This window comes from Esox lucius, chromosome 5 (genome assembly GCF_011004845.1).
Source record: "Esox lucius isolate fEsoLuc1 chromosome 5, fEsoLuc1.pri, whole genome shotgun sequence".
NCBI lineage: Eukaryota > Metazoa > Chordata > Actinopteri > Esociformes > Esocidae > Esox > Esox lucius.
In genome coordinates this window covers 23,334,053-23,350,014 of record NC_047573.1, presented here as the reverse complement: position 1 = coordinate 23,350,014, position 15,962 = coordinate 23,334,053, and the positions used below count along the sequence as shown (strand labels likewise).

Genomic DNA, 15,962 nt, shown 5'->3' with positions numbered 1-15,962 from the left:
CATAGGCCCCTATTAGTTACACGACGACACCGCACCAAAGAAGTGTGCTGTCGGAAATAGGGATCCCACAATGTCCACTCTGTCTAAATGAAATGCTCTTTGGGCATTAGTTCTGCCGGGTTGACCGGAATGAGAAATTCTCTGCAGCCTACGCCTGCACGCGCTATATAAAGCACATTAATGGGGAAGAAACAACGATGTACATGATTTGGGAGATTCTGTCATTCACACACGTGTAAATACGAGAATATGCATGCATGAAATGAAAAGCATACATCTAAACCTACAACTCATAATCTACACGTTTGTGCCTGCAACCTGCCAACATAACCATCATGTCCACATGGCAGGCGCACACACACCTACAGCATGCATTTAGTTCAGTGTTACGACTCTATGGCAGATTTCCCAAACCTGGGGCCTCCCAGTGGTCCACATTTTAATTCTCCCCTAACAATGTACAGCTGATTATAATAGTCATCATCAAGCTTAATTTGAATCCGCTATATAATGCTAGGGGCAAAAACTGAAGAAGCCTAAAGTGAAGAGGCCAGAGTTTGGGAAAACCCAGTGCTTATATTACAGCTAGAACACCCACAGTGGCTGTAACCTCACAGTGAAATAAGTAATAAGTAACTGAAGAGTTCATATTGTCTGTTGTCCAGAATTCAAATGCTCATCAACCATCCCAACCCACCACCATTTCATTCTGAATTCATAAAAACAAGCAATTACCAGGGTAGTCAAAGAGGTTACAGGATGGAGCCCACAGGGTCATCGACTGTACGTCCTATCATTTCAGACCAGTGCTTTTTCACGCTTTCCTGTAATGAGATTTTTGTCCATTCCTGATGTTTTGCAAATAACAGGGACATTAAACTCTTACCTCGAATCACAAACCCTACAACTGTAATCCTTGTCTAAAGCTCTGTAGGTAAAATCGGCCTGTGTGCAGCGCCCCCACGTCACACTGCTGGACACGCCCCCACGTCACACTGCTGGACACGCCCCCACGTCACACTGCTGGACACGCCCCCACGTCACACTGCTGGACACGCCCCCACGTCACACTGCTGGACACGCCCCCACGTCACACTGCTGGACACGCCCCCACGTCACACTGCTGGACACGGCCCTGAGGTGCACTGCGTGCACTCCGCTCATGTCCTGTGCAAGGGTCAAGGCAGAATCCATCTTTTAAGGCACTCTTGTTGTTCGCTCATAACAAAGTCCCAATGCCGACCGATAGAGATCTGCACAACCGCTGTTGTGGTGACATCATCGCTGAAGCACTGACGCTGTCCACCAAACAAACGCAGACAGATGAGAGAGGAACATGGACGGGTACATCTACAGCCACTGCGGCCTAGATCCAATCCGTAGCCCAGAAGTTCAGCATTATAGGGCAATGGACATTTAACAGTAACAGACGAATCAGTCGACATGCAACATTAACTGTAAATGCGGGAATGTTATGAATATTAACCAGGTTGCAATGCAGATCTTCAACAAATACATGGTAGAGGCGTATTCATCTGATCACAAACAGAAATAAAGACAAACGGTAAGTTTCCTCCACAATCTCATATGCAACAAAAATATACAGTTGCCTCCAGAATTATTGGTACCCTAGGTAAATATGGACAAAAAACATTGTTCGTCAGCTTGATCTTACACTCCAAATATCATATGAATCTAATTAAAACTGTTCAAAGAAAAAAAATACATTATTGGGATCCCTGCATTTTGCACTTTGTGCACCCTCCCATTCCCAAGATAAAAGCTCTTAGCCATCTCCTATAATGTTTGATGAGACAGAACAACACACTGGAAGGAATTTGAGACCAATCCTCAATATATAAACTCTCCAGATCCTTAAGAGTCCTTGGTCCTCGTCTGTGGGCACTGCTCTTTGGCTCACCCCGCAGGTTTTTAATGGGATTTAGGTCAGGGGACTGTGATGGCTATTGCAAAAGCTTGATTCTATTGTCAGTGAACAATTTTGGTGTTGATTTGGAGGTATGCTTTGGATCGCTGTCCTGTTGGAAGATCCAATGACAAACCTGTTTTAGGCTCCTTGTAGAGGCAGACAGGTTTTGGTCTTAAATCTGGTACTTAATGGAGTCCACGTTGACATGTGTCTTAATAAGGTTCCCAGTGCCTGTGGAAGTAAAACAGCCCCACAACATTACATACCCAATACCCTACACAGTTGGGATTATGTTATTTTCTTTTCTCACTGTGCGTGTGGGAAAAACATGTGTCCTCATCCAGGAAGATTCATCTTAGCTCCGGGTGTTTAACATTTCTAAATTATTGGCCTAATAGTGGGTATGGGTATTTTCAGGGGTGTATCCATGTTTTTATAGCCATTGCCTTATTTGTGATGGTCAGCAACCCTTAGACTTATTAACAATTGTGTGTTCTCTGGTCTTTCTCATGTTGATGATGACAATGGGAGTTTATTTTGTGTGTGTCACCTCATATTTGTTTCTCGGTGAAACAAAATGTAATGAATGACCACATAAGAGTTCCCAAAGACTCAGATAAACTGTAAAAAGTAAAATATTAATTAGAATATACATCAATTAGATTTTATTAATTAGATATTCAAGGGGTGCCAATAATTTTGGCACACATTTTTTAATACAGTTATTATTTCCTGATGCCAATTAATATCTTTTTTAATTAAAGTTTGTATTCATATGATAATGTTTAGTGTAAGTTCAAGCTGATAAACAAAAATCATGTATTTTTTTATACCCTTGTGTTCATATTTACCTTGTTTGCACTGTACATGCAAAGGTCTTTTACTTATATATATGCCCCGGTAGGAAAATAAGAATTACAACCAAAATGAGATTTTTTAAAACACCCCCTTTTCAATGTACATCACTGCTTTCATCAAAATGCTTAGGACATTGCTAAATCTAAAACCGTATATTTAGCATACTGCTCTAAAAAATATATATATATTTGTATGCAAGTTGACTGACTTGTACTCAGCCTTTTCTATACAGAAATGTTCAGAATCAAATTGGTCAGTATTTACAATTGGTCTTTGTGCTGTCACCTACAACTTGTGTGACCTCACAACAACCACTGTGTCCTCCCGTCACTATTGCTGAGTTCAAAACAAGTGTAACCTCCTACATCTCCAACATCCAACTGCAGCTCTTCCATGATTAGCATTAACTTAGAATAAAAAAATAAAAATAAAAAAAACTGCCTGGGAAAAATCACTTTCAACAGTCATTCAAGTCAGTAACCCAGGCAATATCTAAGAACATGTTCTTTTCCACCTTCCCAGTTGTGTTGACAACACCATATTCTCCTGGGATTTGGCAGGTTTCAAGAGATCAGTGTTTCAGGGTCAAAGGTCAGGGTTTCAGTAGTAGTAACGTTGCATCTCTGTCCAGTTGGTGATCCAGTATTTCTTGCCTGGATCCTCTGGCTGGAAGCCCATGTTGAACTGGTAGCGTTCCTCCTTACGGATTTTCACTCCGTGGTACTTTGGCATAATCCGGTAGTAGATGGTGCGCTTGAAGAAGCCAAGCTGTTGGGAAGGCAGAGACACTTATTAGGGAAAGTCATACTCCAATAGTGTCTTTTAACTGTGGATTTTAAATGTAGTGATTGGAAAAATCAAGAAGCTAAATTTAGGAATAAACACAAGTTAGACAAGTTAGTGATAAGGTTAATTGTAGAGGACAGAGATTAAAGTAATTCATCAGGAAAGTGAGTGATGCTGTAAAATACATAGATCTTCAGTTGAAAAGGAAAAATGTTAGTTACAGTACACTCCGTTAGCCTGAAAAGGAAAAGGGACACAAGCTAGTTATGTATGGAAGACATTCAACATCACCTTCAACACACTGAGCCCCCAATCTACAACACTTCACATCTACCAGGCTAGACACTGCCTGTGGCAGAGGCCGGAGGACTGCATTACCCATGAGCCCTAGTGGAGTGTTGCATAGCCCCTCAGTGGGGGCCTCTCCTGTCTCAGTAGTCCTCTGTCAAGCGCTCCGTCTCTGATGGCTGGGTCTTCATCTCAGCCTTCTGGCCTTTGGCCTCGTACATTTCCCTCCTGTTGGCCCTCCTGAAAAAGCCACACTGGGGGACCACCATGCGGTACAGTTATGGCTCAAATTATTCACATCCTGCGTTGTTCAAATTAATTCACAGAACCCCCTCACGGGCACACTTTTCACTTTTCAGGATTAGAAATGGACACAGTGAATATTGTAAGTAAAGACACTCCATTCACTGTTGAGTTTGAATAAATTCAAGCCTTAGTCTGAAGATAATGAACATGGAGAAGCAAGAGGCTAGCTAGCGGTTGTAAGCTAGTGTTCTTGGGGTTAATATATACAAACAGTAGTGTATTTGCAAGCAGGAGCATGCTAAAACTAGCTAGCTAGCACAGTTAACTTCAATGTAGTACCACTGATACAGTGTGTACAGTACAACCTACTTGATACAAACCCAGTACATATAAACAGTATACAATGGGTTGTACTTGTGCGGTAGATTAAACTGCATACTAATCCAAGCAGATAATGTACAAAATACATAATATCAGAACAGGTTTAGATTCAAACAAAATAAACACAGACCCAGTGTGGTTATGGATTTGAAATGCCATTAGGGGCTCACCTTCCATAATATGATGCTGATGACTCCTAACAGCAGGATCCCTGCTAATACGGCAACAATAATGATCCACAGAGGAACCTCGTAAGGCTGCTCCACCCCAAGGACAGGGTCAATATCTATCCGGAACTGAAGTATGGAAACAAAAGAGAGAAGAATGAGTGAGTGAGAAAAACAATGGGAGAATGGAGGACCCTTGGGGAGATGTGTAAGCGGAAAGGAGAAGTTGCAACCCGGTCTCATTGGAATACATAAACTATTTTACATAACTCTATTGCACCAGATATTGTATGATATGTTACATTACGTTAAGTTACATTACAATGTGCTACCAAAACGTAACATATGTTACTAATTCAATTTAAACGCATCATATGTTACAAACGGTACGAAAACGTAAGATGTTACAAAAGCAACTAAAACGTATCACATATTACGAATTTACACAAAACATCCAAGCAGTATTTCAAACGGGCGACATTCAGGATAACAGATGTAGAGGGATGAGTAATGGGCTTACCAAGGTTGCAACAATATGTAATAAATGCATTTTAACAATACAGTTAACATTAGGTATCACAGCACTGGGGTTAAGGTTTGGGTTATGGTTTGAAAATAAGTCCCTTGTAACATATTGCAGTGAATTTGGTAATACCGCAACTCGCCAACCTCTTCTAGTAACTTCCTGTTTGGGGTAGTAGGTAGTGCTCCTGTCAGTGGCGCTGAAGGACGTGGATCCAGAACACAGCCTGTAGGGTTCCTGTTTTTTTTTCTGGATTATTATTCTAACGTTACTTCGCCTAAAGTAATATATCTCATGAATTTGGCTGTCAAAGATTTTTGTAAAATAGTTTTTCACATATTCCAATGAGACCAGGTTGAACATTTAGAAACGGGTGAGCATTTTATGAATAGTTTATTTTTTGAAAAATAGTTAAACTATCAACCCCTCTCAAAAATCATCCTCATCATTACAACACCAACCTCTCTGGTCTCTCTTTCCATATTGATGTTGGAGGAGTCCGTCACCAGTTTCAGTGCGGCTCGACCTATGACCTCGATCCTTAAAGCATTTTTGTAGTCCTGCAAAAAACAAAAGTTACGTTCACGACAACCCTATTTGGATTGAGCAGTTTTTTGCTCCAAGAGTCTCACTATAACATCTGACCGCTCACCTCTAACAGAGTGCTGTTCCACACACGTGCCCTCACAATGATCTTGGCAGAGGAGGACATGTTGACCAAGGGGCAGGTGAAGGTCACACAGTGGGCAGTCCCCAATGAACACTCCTTCACAACACAGACAAGCCCAGAATTAGACCCAGACAACAGTAATGAATAATAATATACAGTGCTGCCTAAAATAATGTGTACCTGACAGGGATGGTCATTAGGTTTGTATAAACGTACAAAATATTATGAATATTACATTTTAATTGTTTGTGAAAGTGAACAACAATAAAAAAGAATAGTGTGTCCCAAAATATATGACCCCCATCATTTGCAGATTGCAGTGCAGAACTATGTGAACCCTTCCATTAAATAGCTAGTGGCACCTCAAATAGCAGCAATAACTTGGAGTAAGCATCTCCTATACCCAATACCCACTCACTGGCATATTTCATTTTGAGATTTTTGCCCACTCCTTACAGAACTCAGAATTAAATGGCATGTACTGCTTGCTTCTGGTCCTGTCACAGCATCTTGGTTCATTTTCCAGAGCAATTCTTTGGTAGATTTGCTTGAATGCTTTTGGTCATTGTCTTGTTGGAAGACCCATTTCCAACCCAGCTTTAGCTCCTTGACTGAAAGCCTGGCATTCTGTCCAAGAACCTCCTGGTATACCTTAGAATCCAGGGTTCCCTTAATGATGTGCAGTCAACTAGTTCAAAAAGAGGAAACCTAGCCCCGGATCTTAACATTCCCAATAGCATGCCTGATTGTTGGGATACGGTTCTTTTGATGGTAGACAGTTTTAGGTTTTTGCCAACTATAGTGGTTTTGATTACAACCAAAATGACAAATTTTGGACCTTTCTGTCCAGAAAATTGACTTACAAAAACCTTCAGGTTTGTCCAGTTTGTCGTTGGCAAAGTTAAGACAGAAAGTTTGGTTCTATTTTGACAGCAAAGGCTTCTTCCTAGCAACCCTCCCATGAATGCCATTTTGATTCAGCGTTCTTCTCATTGTTGAAGCACAGTAACCTGAGATGCAGCAAGGGAAGTCTGTAAATCTCCAGATGTTATGTTTGGGTTGGCATTAACCTGATTTATAATTTTTCTTGTGGCTCTTGGAGATAGTTTGGAAGGATGTCCAGTTCTAGGCCAAGTTGCTCTCATGTTAAATGCTCTATATTTGGAAATGATTTGCCTCACAGTGGACTGATGGAGCTCAAATCTTTTTGAGATGGTTGTATAGACTTCCCCAGACTGATGTGCTCTCACTACCCTCTTCCTGATACCATCAGAGATCTCCTATCCTCTCAGGATGGTGTGTTTTGCATTCACCTGTATGGGTAGCACCAAACTGACCAGGTTTCTTGTCACCATTTAGCAGAGTCCCACCCAAACTCCTTTCTACAGATCCTTCCTTTGACTTACATTTGGTTCCCATTTATATACCCACTTCATTCTACTTACCTACTTGAGTTAACCAATGCAATTTGTTGACTAGTTTTGCACCAGAACTAATTCCTTTATAATTGTGTTTTTCTTCTACATGAATGATTTCCTCTAAAACAACATGTGGAATTGGTAACCATTATGTCAGATAAAAACATTAGCTGTTATTATAATGGTCATATTAGCACATAGGTCTCTTTATCATAGAACAGATTTACAGAACAGAACATTCTAATGGCCTCACCAGTTTGTAGGTCTCTTTTCGAGGAGACAGCCCAGTACTGATTGCCTGCACCTCAATGATATTTGGCGGTTGGTCATCCACCCCTCGTCTGTGACGCTTGCTGCTTTTCTCTGGCATCTAGGGAGAGAAACGGAGAAAGAACCACATTACATCACCGCATGACAGTACTATAATTACTGGTGTGGAAATACAGAGAACTCCTACTACCTTCCTGAAATACTATTGACCTTTTTGGTCTATCCTTATTTAGACATAATGAATATTTAGCCTATTTTAGACCTGTGAGTCAGGTTCTGGTTTCTTTGAGTGTTTTCGAGTACTCCAAATAATGATGATTAACTGTGATTGTAAACTGAGACTGATGAGGGAATAATGTTTACGTAACACATTGAGATACATAATTATGGGATTATGGGGCTTGTGTACAGCCTGGGAAAGACTGCTAACTCACCGTGAGGTTGAGCAGATTGACAATCCCTGGAGGATTGCAGTTTGTCTCAGCCGTCCCCACGGTGACGATCTCAGTCAGGTAGAGAAGCCACTTCCCATTGGTCACTTCATGGGGCCACTCAAATTCTACCGCCAAGGTTCCCAGTGCACCTAATGGCTGTCCCTCCACTGACACCTAGTGGAAGGATGGTGGTATCACGGTCACCACAGGACACATACACACACACACACACACACACATATGCACACACAGCAACAAAAACACATACTGAAATACACTGCAGCCTATACAGAGCTGAACTAATTTGTTGTCAAAGCAAAGCATGTTTGTTCTACATAAAAAATCTCTAGCTACATTCTGTAATGTATTATTCCCAACCGCAGTGTGACATTTGTCGCAGGCTTTGTAGTAATATGACCCCCCCCCCCCCCCAAAGGTTTCTTTGTAGTTGCTGCCAACATCCACTGTAGCTACACCTAGCTCACCAATGCGACTCCGGAAAAAGGACATCATCTTTCCACCATGTTCCCTCACAAAAACTGTTAAGGTCATAAACTGGTTAGACTTTAAAGGGAAATATGACTCACAAGCCCAGGGATGACAACACAGCTGACATCATCCGTGTCGGTGACCCCTCACCTTGAAAGTGAATTCCACTGGACTGCCCACATCCCTGGTCGTTTTCATAGCGGACTCCCCCATCACCTCCCCGCTGAAGTGTGTCTGGACCAGGGAATTTTCTCTGTTTGGAGAGGGTGAAGACAAGGAAGCGGGAGGAGCAAGACACAATGACAGTGGACGTTAATCAGGTTGGTCTGTTTGTTTCAGCGCGGCGTCGGGGGCAACATGGCTGCGTGGGTCTGGGGTGACACTTACATTGAGAAGGAGGTCTGGATGGTGTTCTCCACCAGCAGGGGCACAGAGACAGGATACAGGTCATTTTGCTCACTCAACCTGGGGAAACGACACCAAACCCGACAGTTTATGAGACTCCTACATTCCCATAATCACACGGCCATTTTCCATCCAGACCCTGAAGACCCTAAAGATAGTGTGATAATGAGAGATGTGGAGCGATGACAAATTTCTCCTTACGTGGACAACAGCAACTGACACTCAATCTCTCTGGTTTGGAGACTGATACCTGCTGTCTCCAAGATGAGGGTCAGAGAAACCTGAAAACCAAGGCAGGGTTTAGATAGATAGAGATGTTAACTTCCACCACAAGTGAACTTCAAAATAAGGCGAAACCAATGCTGTCATGGCCTGTACAAATGTTACGGGTGAAAACAGACTGGCCTTACCTTCTTATTGCTTTTCAGTGGATTCCCCAGGTCACAAATAACAGTCTCCTCAGCACGGCACACTACCTCAGGATCCTACACGAAAATATGCGTGTCACATTACACATCAGCTGTTGCTGACCGTCAATGGTCAGAATTCACTTAACCCTCTGTCGCCCCCCGGTGGACTTACCGGGGAGCGCACACCAGAGTATCGAAGAGTGGAGGGTATGGTGATGTTGAGCATGGCCTGGTGGGCATCCTCCGCTACCTTCCTAGGGTTCGGCAAGTTAGTCACATAGACTAGTAGCATAATCTTCTTCACACTACTGATGTAATTCAACACCTGTTGGAACGCCTTCCTGTGTACAAACAGAGAGCAGACATCACAGAACCTTATGAACTGCAGTCAAACGGGATATTAACAAAACATGGTGTGTGATCGATTGGATTACAACGCATGGCTGATAGGGCGACCGAAATATTCCGACGTATTCACACCCCCGGCCCGACAGGCTTATGTATCGCACGGTCCTCGTTTTTTTCCACATACCTGGGGTATGGCCTGAGTTTGTCGTCGGCAAACTCAGCTGTGAGTTGAAGGTTACTGGTACACTTGTTGTCTGTGCCACACTGCTTCTTGAAGTTGATCTGAAAAGTGAGACAAGGGTTTTGGAAATGTAGACTCAGCACTACAATGTGTAATGGTCGGGTTGTTCTCGAATTCGTCAACGTACCACTGTCTTCTCAGTGACTTTCTGTTTCTGGCTCAGTACCGGGTAGGAGTCCAGGTTCTGCAAGACTTTTCGGACTTTGAACTTCTCCTCATTCAGGGACACATTGAGGAAGAAAACCACTGGCTCCAACTTGTCCCTCACATTATCCTGAAGAAGGAGATACAGATTAATGTGCCTGTGTTTACTTTCCCCTTTGACAACATTCACCAGTCCACACGTCCTGAAATTACATGAAAACATGAAACGTGGTGAAATGTCACCACTTTTGCAAATCCCGACATTTCAAAATGCTTTTTAGGGTGATTTTGTTTCTTTGGGGGGTGGGGGGTTGGGGTACGGACTAAAGTTTGGGTGAGGATGAAGAGTTACGGTCAGGCATAAAACTCAGGTTTAGTGATTTGAATAGGGTTAGGATAGGAGTTAGGTTTTGGATTAGTGTTTTGTTTAAGTGTCATAAAAACGCATGTCTGTGTATGTGTGGGTTATGTTTCTGCACAGTACTTACCTCCACTCTGAGCTCCAGCACCTCACACTCAATGTTGGGCGATGGTAAGGTAAGGACACCGGTGTATGTGTAAGGGTTATTGTCAAGGAAGCGAACTCGTGGGCTCCGCCGATCCTTGTCAGCTTCCACTGTGTACTTCACATCTACACACAGGAAGAAAAGACAAACACAGGCAGGTTAATATATATGCCCCTTGTGAAGGAACATTTGAGATGGATAAAATAGTTTATATTCATTGATGTAATTAGCGCATTCTACTATCTCTTCCTGTAATACATGATTGGGTTGACTGAAACGCTACAACTGAGCATTATGGACGGTTTTAGCTGTTGACGGTCTTTGCACCTGATTAACAGTGCCAGCTGAGGACACGCCGGTGATTCACAGCCTTGTTGAATGTCTTTTGTTATGTGTTTATGGTACATATGTGATTAGGATGGATGGCCTTGGGGTAAGACGGATCCTGTGTGGACATGTCGTAACTTGTGTTAAACCAGAGTGATTTTTCATTGACATTATCAATGACCACTCTTGTCTTCCATTCGCCTAGTCATTACCTGTTACACTTGCGCAATTAGACAGTGAAGCAACTACACAGTGGGGGTGGCATGGTGGCCTAGTGGTCAAGAGTGTTGAGCCAGTAGACTAAAGGTTGTTGGTTCCAACAAGGTGAGAGGCACAGTTAACCAGAATTGGTCCCATATGAACGTGCTCTAAGTATATTTGCTTGATAAAAGAAAACTTACGGGATAAAAGTTTAGCACAGTTTGCCAGCTTTCACATTTTCTTGGTGTAATCTTTTAGAAATAAAAACACTAAACTTGAACTGAACTACTTTAATGCACTATAAGCGAAATTGTCCAAATAGCTATAATTTACTCCCATGTGGGGACCAGAAAGCCATTTTCATTCTAAATGATTAAACATTACAGTACCAGTCAGAAGTTATGACAAACCAAGAGTGTAGAATGCTGTCAGCAAGGCAAAGGATGGCTGCGTTGAAGAATGGAAAATATAAATGTATTTTGATTTGTTAAGCACTTTTTTGGTTACTTCACGATTCTATAACTGTAACTTCAATGTCCTAATATCTTCTCTATTATTCCACAATGTGGAAAACAGTAAAAATAAAGACATACTCTTGAATGAGCAGGTGTGCCCAAACTTTTGACTGGCACTGTATGTATGGCCTTTAAATGTTACATTATTGGAGTTTTACTGGCCAAATATGAAGAGATTGCATTAGAAAGGAAATGCCACTCACTGATGTCTTTCTTAAAATTAGTTTTTCCATTGCTGAGTGTGTAGGAGAAACACACTGTCACGGTCACACTGTGAAAACATAGAGAAGTGTCAACGGTCAAAGAATCGCTGAAATGAATTTACACATTGAGTGTAAGCAGACAGAAATACTTCCCACCAGGGTTTGTTATTAGGTGGGCAAGCGTTAGGGTCCACAATCTTCGGCTGTACGGTGAAGTTCTTAAAGAGATGGATAACTGGACGAGCCCTGAAATGAAGTCAAAAGATTACACAAAGAATAAGAACACATACACAAGAGGAAACACAGTTTCAAGAGCGGATATTTTACAGGGTGAAAAAAAAAACAAGCCCATTATCCATACCCATGTTTGCAATGACAGTTTTAGTTGATCTAATTCAATCCCTATTGGTCGTCCACTAGTTACCTGAGCAGTGCGATGCGGTCGTCCAGTGAACCAACCAGGATGTCAGGGTAACTGTTTTCATCCATGTCCATTCCTCCACTGATGGAGTAGCCAAAGGTCTGGAACCCCCCACTTCCTACTGACTTTCCCTCAATCACCTGTAGGGGGCAGCAAATACTCATTGCTAGATAACCCAGACCAACTGCAGGTTACAAAACGGAATCTTTCCCCCATTTTTCTGCATTCACCTCATTCATGCATAACCTGGTGATTGTTAATGAACTATGGTCTATAAAATTAAACAAACTAGTGTAATTCCTTAACAGTTAATAGCACTCTACCTGACTGGGCTCTTTGGCGATTCCCTGCTTACTTCCCATCCAGATGTACAGCTTTCCCGACTCATGGAATGGGGCTCCTACTGCAAAGTCTATAGAGGGCATTGGAAGGATTGGAAATACATTACCATACAATTAGAAAATGACCAATTATGTTTGACCAAACGAAAATCGGCATACTTAAAACAGTAAGTAGTGTATAGAGGACACTTCCTCAAACTGACCCCTTCCCCTCCACCCTTGGTCCTCCATTTGTGTGTTAATGGGTAACTCTGCCATTTGCAGGAGTAAAAACAATCAAGCGCTTATCTGCAAATTAGACTCTGTCATCTGGCCACTAGATGGCAGCAGCATGGCGGCAGAAATCTGCTGACACCAATTCTTTTTTCCACGTAGAATATTGGTGAGATTGTAAAATTTTATGATGCACGGCCAACTAATGAATCACATGACAGGTTTTCCCTGGAAGTCAACCATCATTCTCTTCTTCATTGTCCACCTGGCCTTACTCTCCTGCACCCTTACTTATTTCACTCGCAAGAGTTTACTAGGCAGGAGAACTGCATTTTGGAGAACTGCATTCTTCTGCCCAGTAATGTCAAATCAGAGATTAGTTTAAGGAAAGAAGGACATGCACATTGACAAAATGCAAACAAATTGTTCATCTTTATTAATACCCAGTGAGACTGATACAGGCCTCTAGTTCCAAAAAGGCAGTTTTTGCATGAACATCCATAATAGGATGTGGCCACTAGGAGATGCCATTGTGAAAAACTATTACGGGCTTCCGCTAGTTAAATCAAGTCAACCGGGTGGGACTAACTGAGAACATTAAGTGTTTTTTATGTATTACGTATATCTCATTATGTATCTCCGTGGGCCTACCTTGGAATCCATCTTGGTTGACGTCCCCAATGGCTGCCACGGCGAATCCAAAACCAGATGCTGTGGGACCCTTCAGAACCATGCTAGGAGACGACTGGAACGATCCGTTCTCATTCATGAAGACGTACACCGCCCCGCCCACCTCCTCCTTGCGGTCGAAGTAGAACGGCGCACTTACAATCAAGTCGTTCCAGCTGGGACGGTGAAACGGAAACATCAACACACAAACTCACAGAGCAACAAGAAGCATACGCCAAATCAAATCGTGGTATCAGTGAAAGGTGTTACCAAACATTGGACCCTATATATTCTATACCTAACTGTAATTTACCGTAAAAAGATATATTTGTAGACACTTTTTAGTAAAACTAGATCATTTTTACGAATAAAAAAAAAGGTTTCGGCAAATGCAAGAGCTGTGGTAATACTGTGAACAGGGTGTTCTGTGATATGGGTGACAGTATTCAAATGAATATTATATACTGTTCTCAGTGTAAACGTTTCAGAAAAATTATGAAAGATGCACTAAGGCTAGGGACTTCTTATGGTCGATGACATACTCATCGTTGTTGAGGTCGGTGACAGCCAGGCTGTTCCCGAAGTATGAGCCCAATTGTTCTCCAAGGATGACAACCTCAGGCACCAGGTTTGTGTTGCCCTTCTTAGCCAGCGTCACTGAGCCAATGGACTCATTCCGCGGGGCCCCCGTCACCACTGTGATGTCATCCCGACTCAGCAACTTCCGGTCCTCAAAGACAGAGTAACCTGTGGTGTTAAAGACAAGGTTAGAAAGTATGGTAAAAAAAAAAAAAAAAAATATATATATATATATATATATATATATATATATATTATGCTAGGCAGGCCAAATCAGGGCCCTTAAATATTTCAACACAAGGGTGTAAGGTAACTTCCTGTGATACAGTTTGCTTTGCTCTGTTCTAAACATCTAGATAGCATCTGTAGTTCCTCTTCTTTGTTCTGTTTCATTTAAAGAGATGTGTATCTTTATAAATGCAGGAGGGGTTACGTTTGTAAGCCTTCTGAACTGAAGATTGGCTCCCAGCAAAATGTGATGAAAACATGTTAAAAAACAAATAAAGAGCAGGAAAATCCCCTGTACTGTACCATTCCTAGTCTTTGTTCAGAAATGGCTCTACTAGCCCGGAAAACGACGGAGCCATACCCATATAACTGTTTCTGCTGTCCAGTTGCCCAAAGTCTTTTTCACTGGAGTCCCATGTGTTTCCTGGATCAGGGTTTCTCCACACTACATGAACATTGCCTGGGTAACAAATAACAACAGGAAAAACATATATAGAACAAAGTTTCACACATTCGTTTTAGCTATGATCTTACAGAACAGCTCACAGGCTTTGGCTCAAGACTGCCACCTTCACCTCCTGACTCGTTGAACTCCTCGGGTGACCCACCTTGCCACAGGTAGCTGCCCACAGAGCCCAGGTAGACGTCCGTGTCGGTTATGCCCCCCGAGATGCCGATGTTGCAAAGCCCCTCCAGCTCCATGTCGTAGTTGGGGTTACACAGCTCGTAGCTATAGGCCTGCCACTCGTCGTTAGGGTCGTAGGTCAGGTCATTTCCCCTGACGTAGCATTTTCCCACCATCCGCCTCTGCTCCTCCGTGCCTCCCTGCAACACCTTCACGTAGCGATGCCCACATGCCTGAAGGAACCAAGCATTACAATGTTTTTCTGTTATACTGAGAAGCGTTTAAGTCGGATCAACGTCGACTTTTTGTTAAACATTTATATGTGAATGCTACCGGTCATAGGTTTTAGAACACTAAATGTAAGTCCATTGACCAGCCTAAAATGGTACAAAGGGAAGTGGTAAACAGACAGAGGTAAAAAGTTTAGGTTACCTAAAACTGAAAAATTATGTACATTTCAGAGTTATAAAAAAAGGTATGTTCAGGGAACAAGTAATGGGTTAAAAACTTACAACTGTTTCGCAGGAATAGAAGTAAATTGACCCTTGAAAGTGTCCCGACTTTTGTTAATTACTTAAAAAACCTCTTGTTTGTATAAAAGCAGTGTTTGAACAGACTGTGTTACTACACCCTCTTAAGCATTATTTAGACAGTATTGTACTGCAGGAAGTAGTATATTGCTACCATAATGGCGAGAAAAAGGCAATTAACAAAAGAAGACAGACAGACATTATAACCTTTTAAAGTGTAGGTCTTTCCTCTAGACAAATCAGTGACTACAGTTTCCTACACCACAAAGTTTCTGAGAAACTGATAGGCGGCTTAACACTGATCTCAGTATCAACAGTGAAGAGAAGACTTCACGCAGTTGGTTTGACAAGACAAGTGGCAGTGAGAAAGCCATTGGTAAGATGGCAAAATATGAACAAGAGGCTTGTCTGGCCCTTTTTTTCAGAATAAGTGGCACCCTGAAGCAAAAGGGCTACCACAGCATTTTGCAGCTCCGTAAAATGCTGTACGCGTCTGTTGTACGCCTAGTAGTTCAGAGGTTCATCCTAAAGCAAGATAATGACCCCAAACATACCTCCAAGCTATGTCAGAACTACCTTAGAAGAAAAGAAAAAGA

The 15,962-nt window shown here is 42.2% G+C and overlaps 1 protein-coding gene across 1 annotated transcript in view; it reads right to left on the bottom strand.

The window, feature by feature from the left end:
- Window positions 1–1,041: 1,041 nt before the first annotated feature.
- Window positions 1,042–15,962, bottom strand: part of itga3b (integrin, alpha 3b) — a 35,879-nt gene continuing 20,958 nt past the window's right edge. Inside the window, exons 4-26 of the mRNA XM_010894496.4 lie at window positions 14,820–15,069; window positions 14,573–14,671; window positions 13,947–14,151; window positions 13,387–13,580; window positions 12,505–12,593; window positions 12,185–12,321; window positions 11,917–12,006; window positions 11,761–11,828; window positions 10,497–10,639; window positions 9,992–10,138; window positions 9,808–9,905; window positions 9,448–9,616; window positions 9,276–9,350; window positions 9,067–9,146; window positions 8,848–8,925; window positions 8,611–8,713; window positions 7,972–8,145; window positions 7,521–7,637; window positions 5,832–5,945; window positions 5,641–5,739; window positions 4,660–4,785; window positions 3,953–4,116; window positions 1,042–3,556 (exon numbers count right to left, since the gene is read on the bottom strand). Coding sequence (XP_010892798.2) covers window positions 4,006–4,116; window positions 4,660–4,785; window positions 5,641–5,739; window positions 5,832–5,945; window positions 7,521–7,637; window positions 7,972–8,145; window positions 8,611–8,713; window positions 8,848–8,925; window positions 9,067–9,146; window positions 9,276–9,350; window positions 9,448–9,616; window positions 9,808–9,905; window positions 9,992–10,138; window positions 10,497–10,639; window positions 11,761–11,828; window positions 11,917–12,006; window positions 12,185–12,321; window positions 12,505–12,593; window positions 13,387–13,580; window positions 13,947–14,151; window positions 14,573–14,671; window positions 14,820–15,069 — 2,766 coding nt within the window. The 3' untranslated portion in view covers window positions 1,042–3,556; window positions 3,953–4,005. The remainder of the gene's footprint in view (window positions 3,557–3,952; window positions 4,117–4,659; window positions 4,786–5,640; window positions 5,740–5,831; window positions 5,946–7,520; window positions 7,638–7,971; window positions 8,146–8,610; window positions 8,714–8,847; window positions 8,926–9,066; window positions 9,147–9,275; window positions 9,351–9,447; window positions 9,617–9,807; window positions 9,906–9,991; window positions 10,139–10,496; window positions 10,640–11,760; window positions 11,829–11,916; window positions 12,007–12,184; window positions 12,322–12,504; window positions 12,594–13,386; window positions 13,581–13,946; window positions 14,152–14,572; window positions 14,672–14,819; window positions 15,070–15,962) is intronic.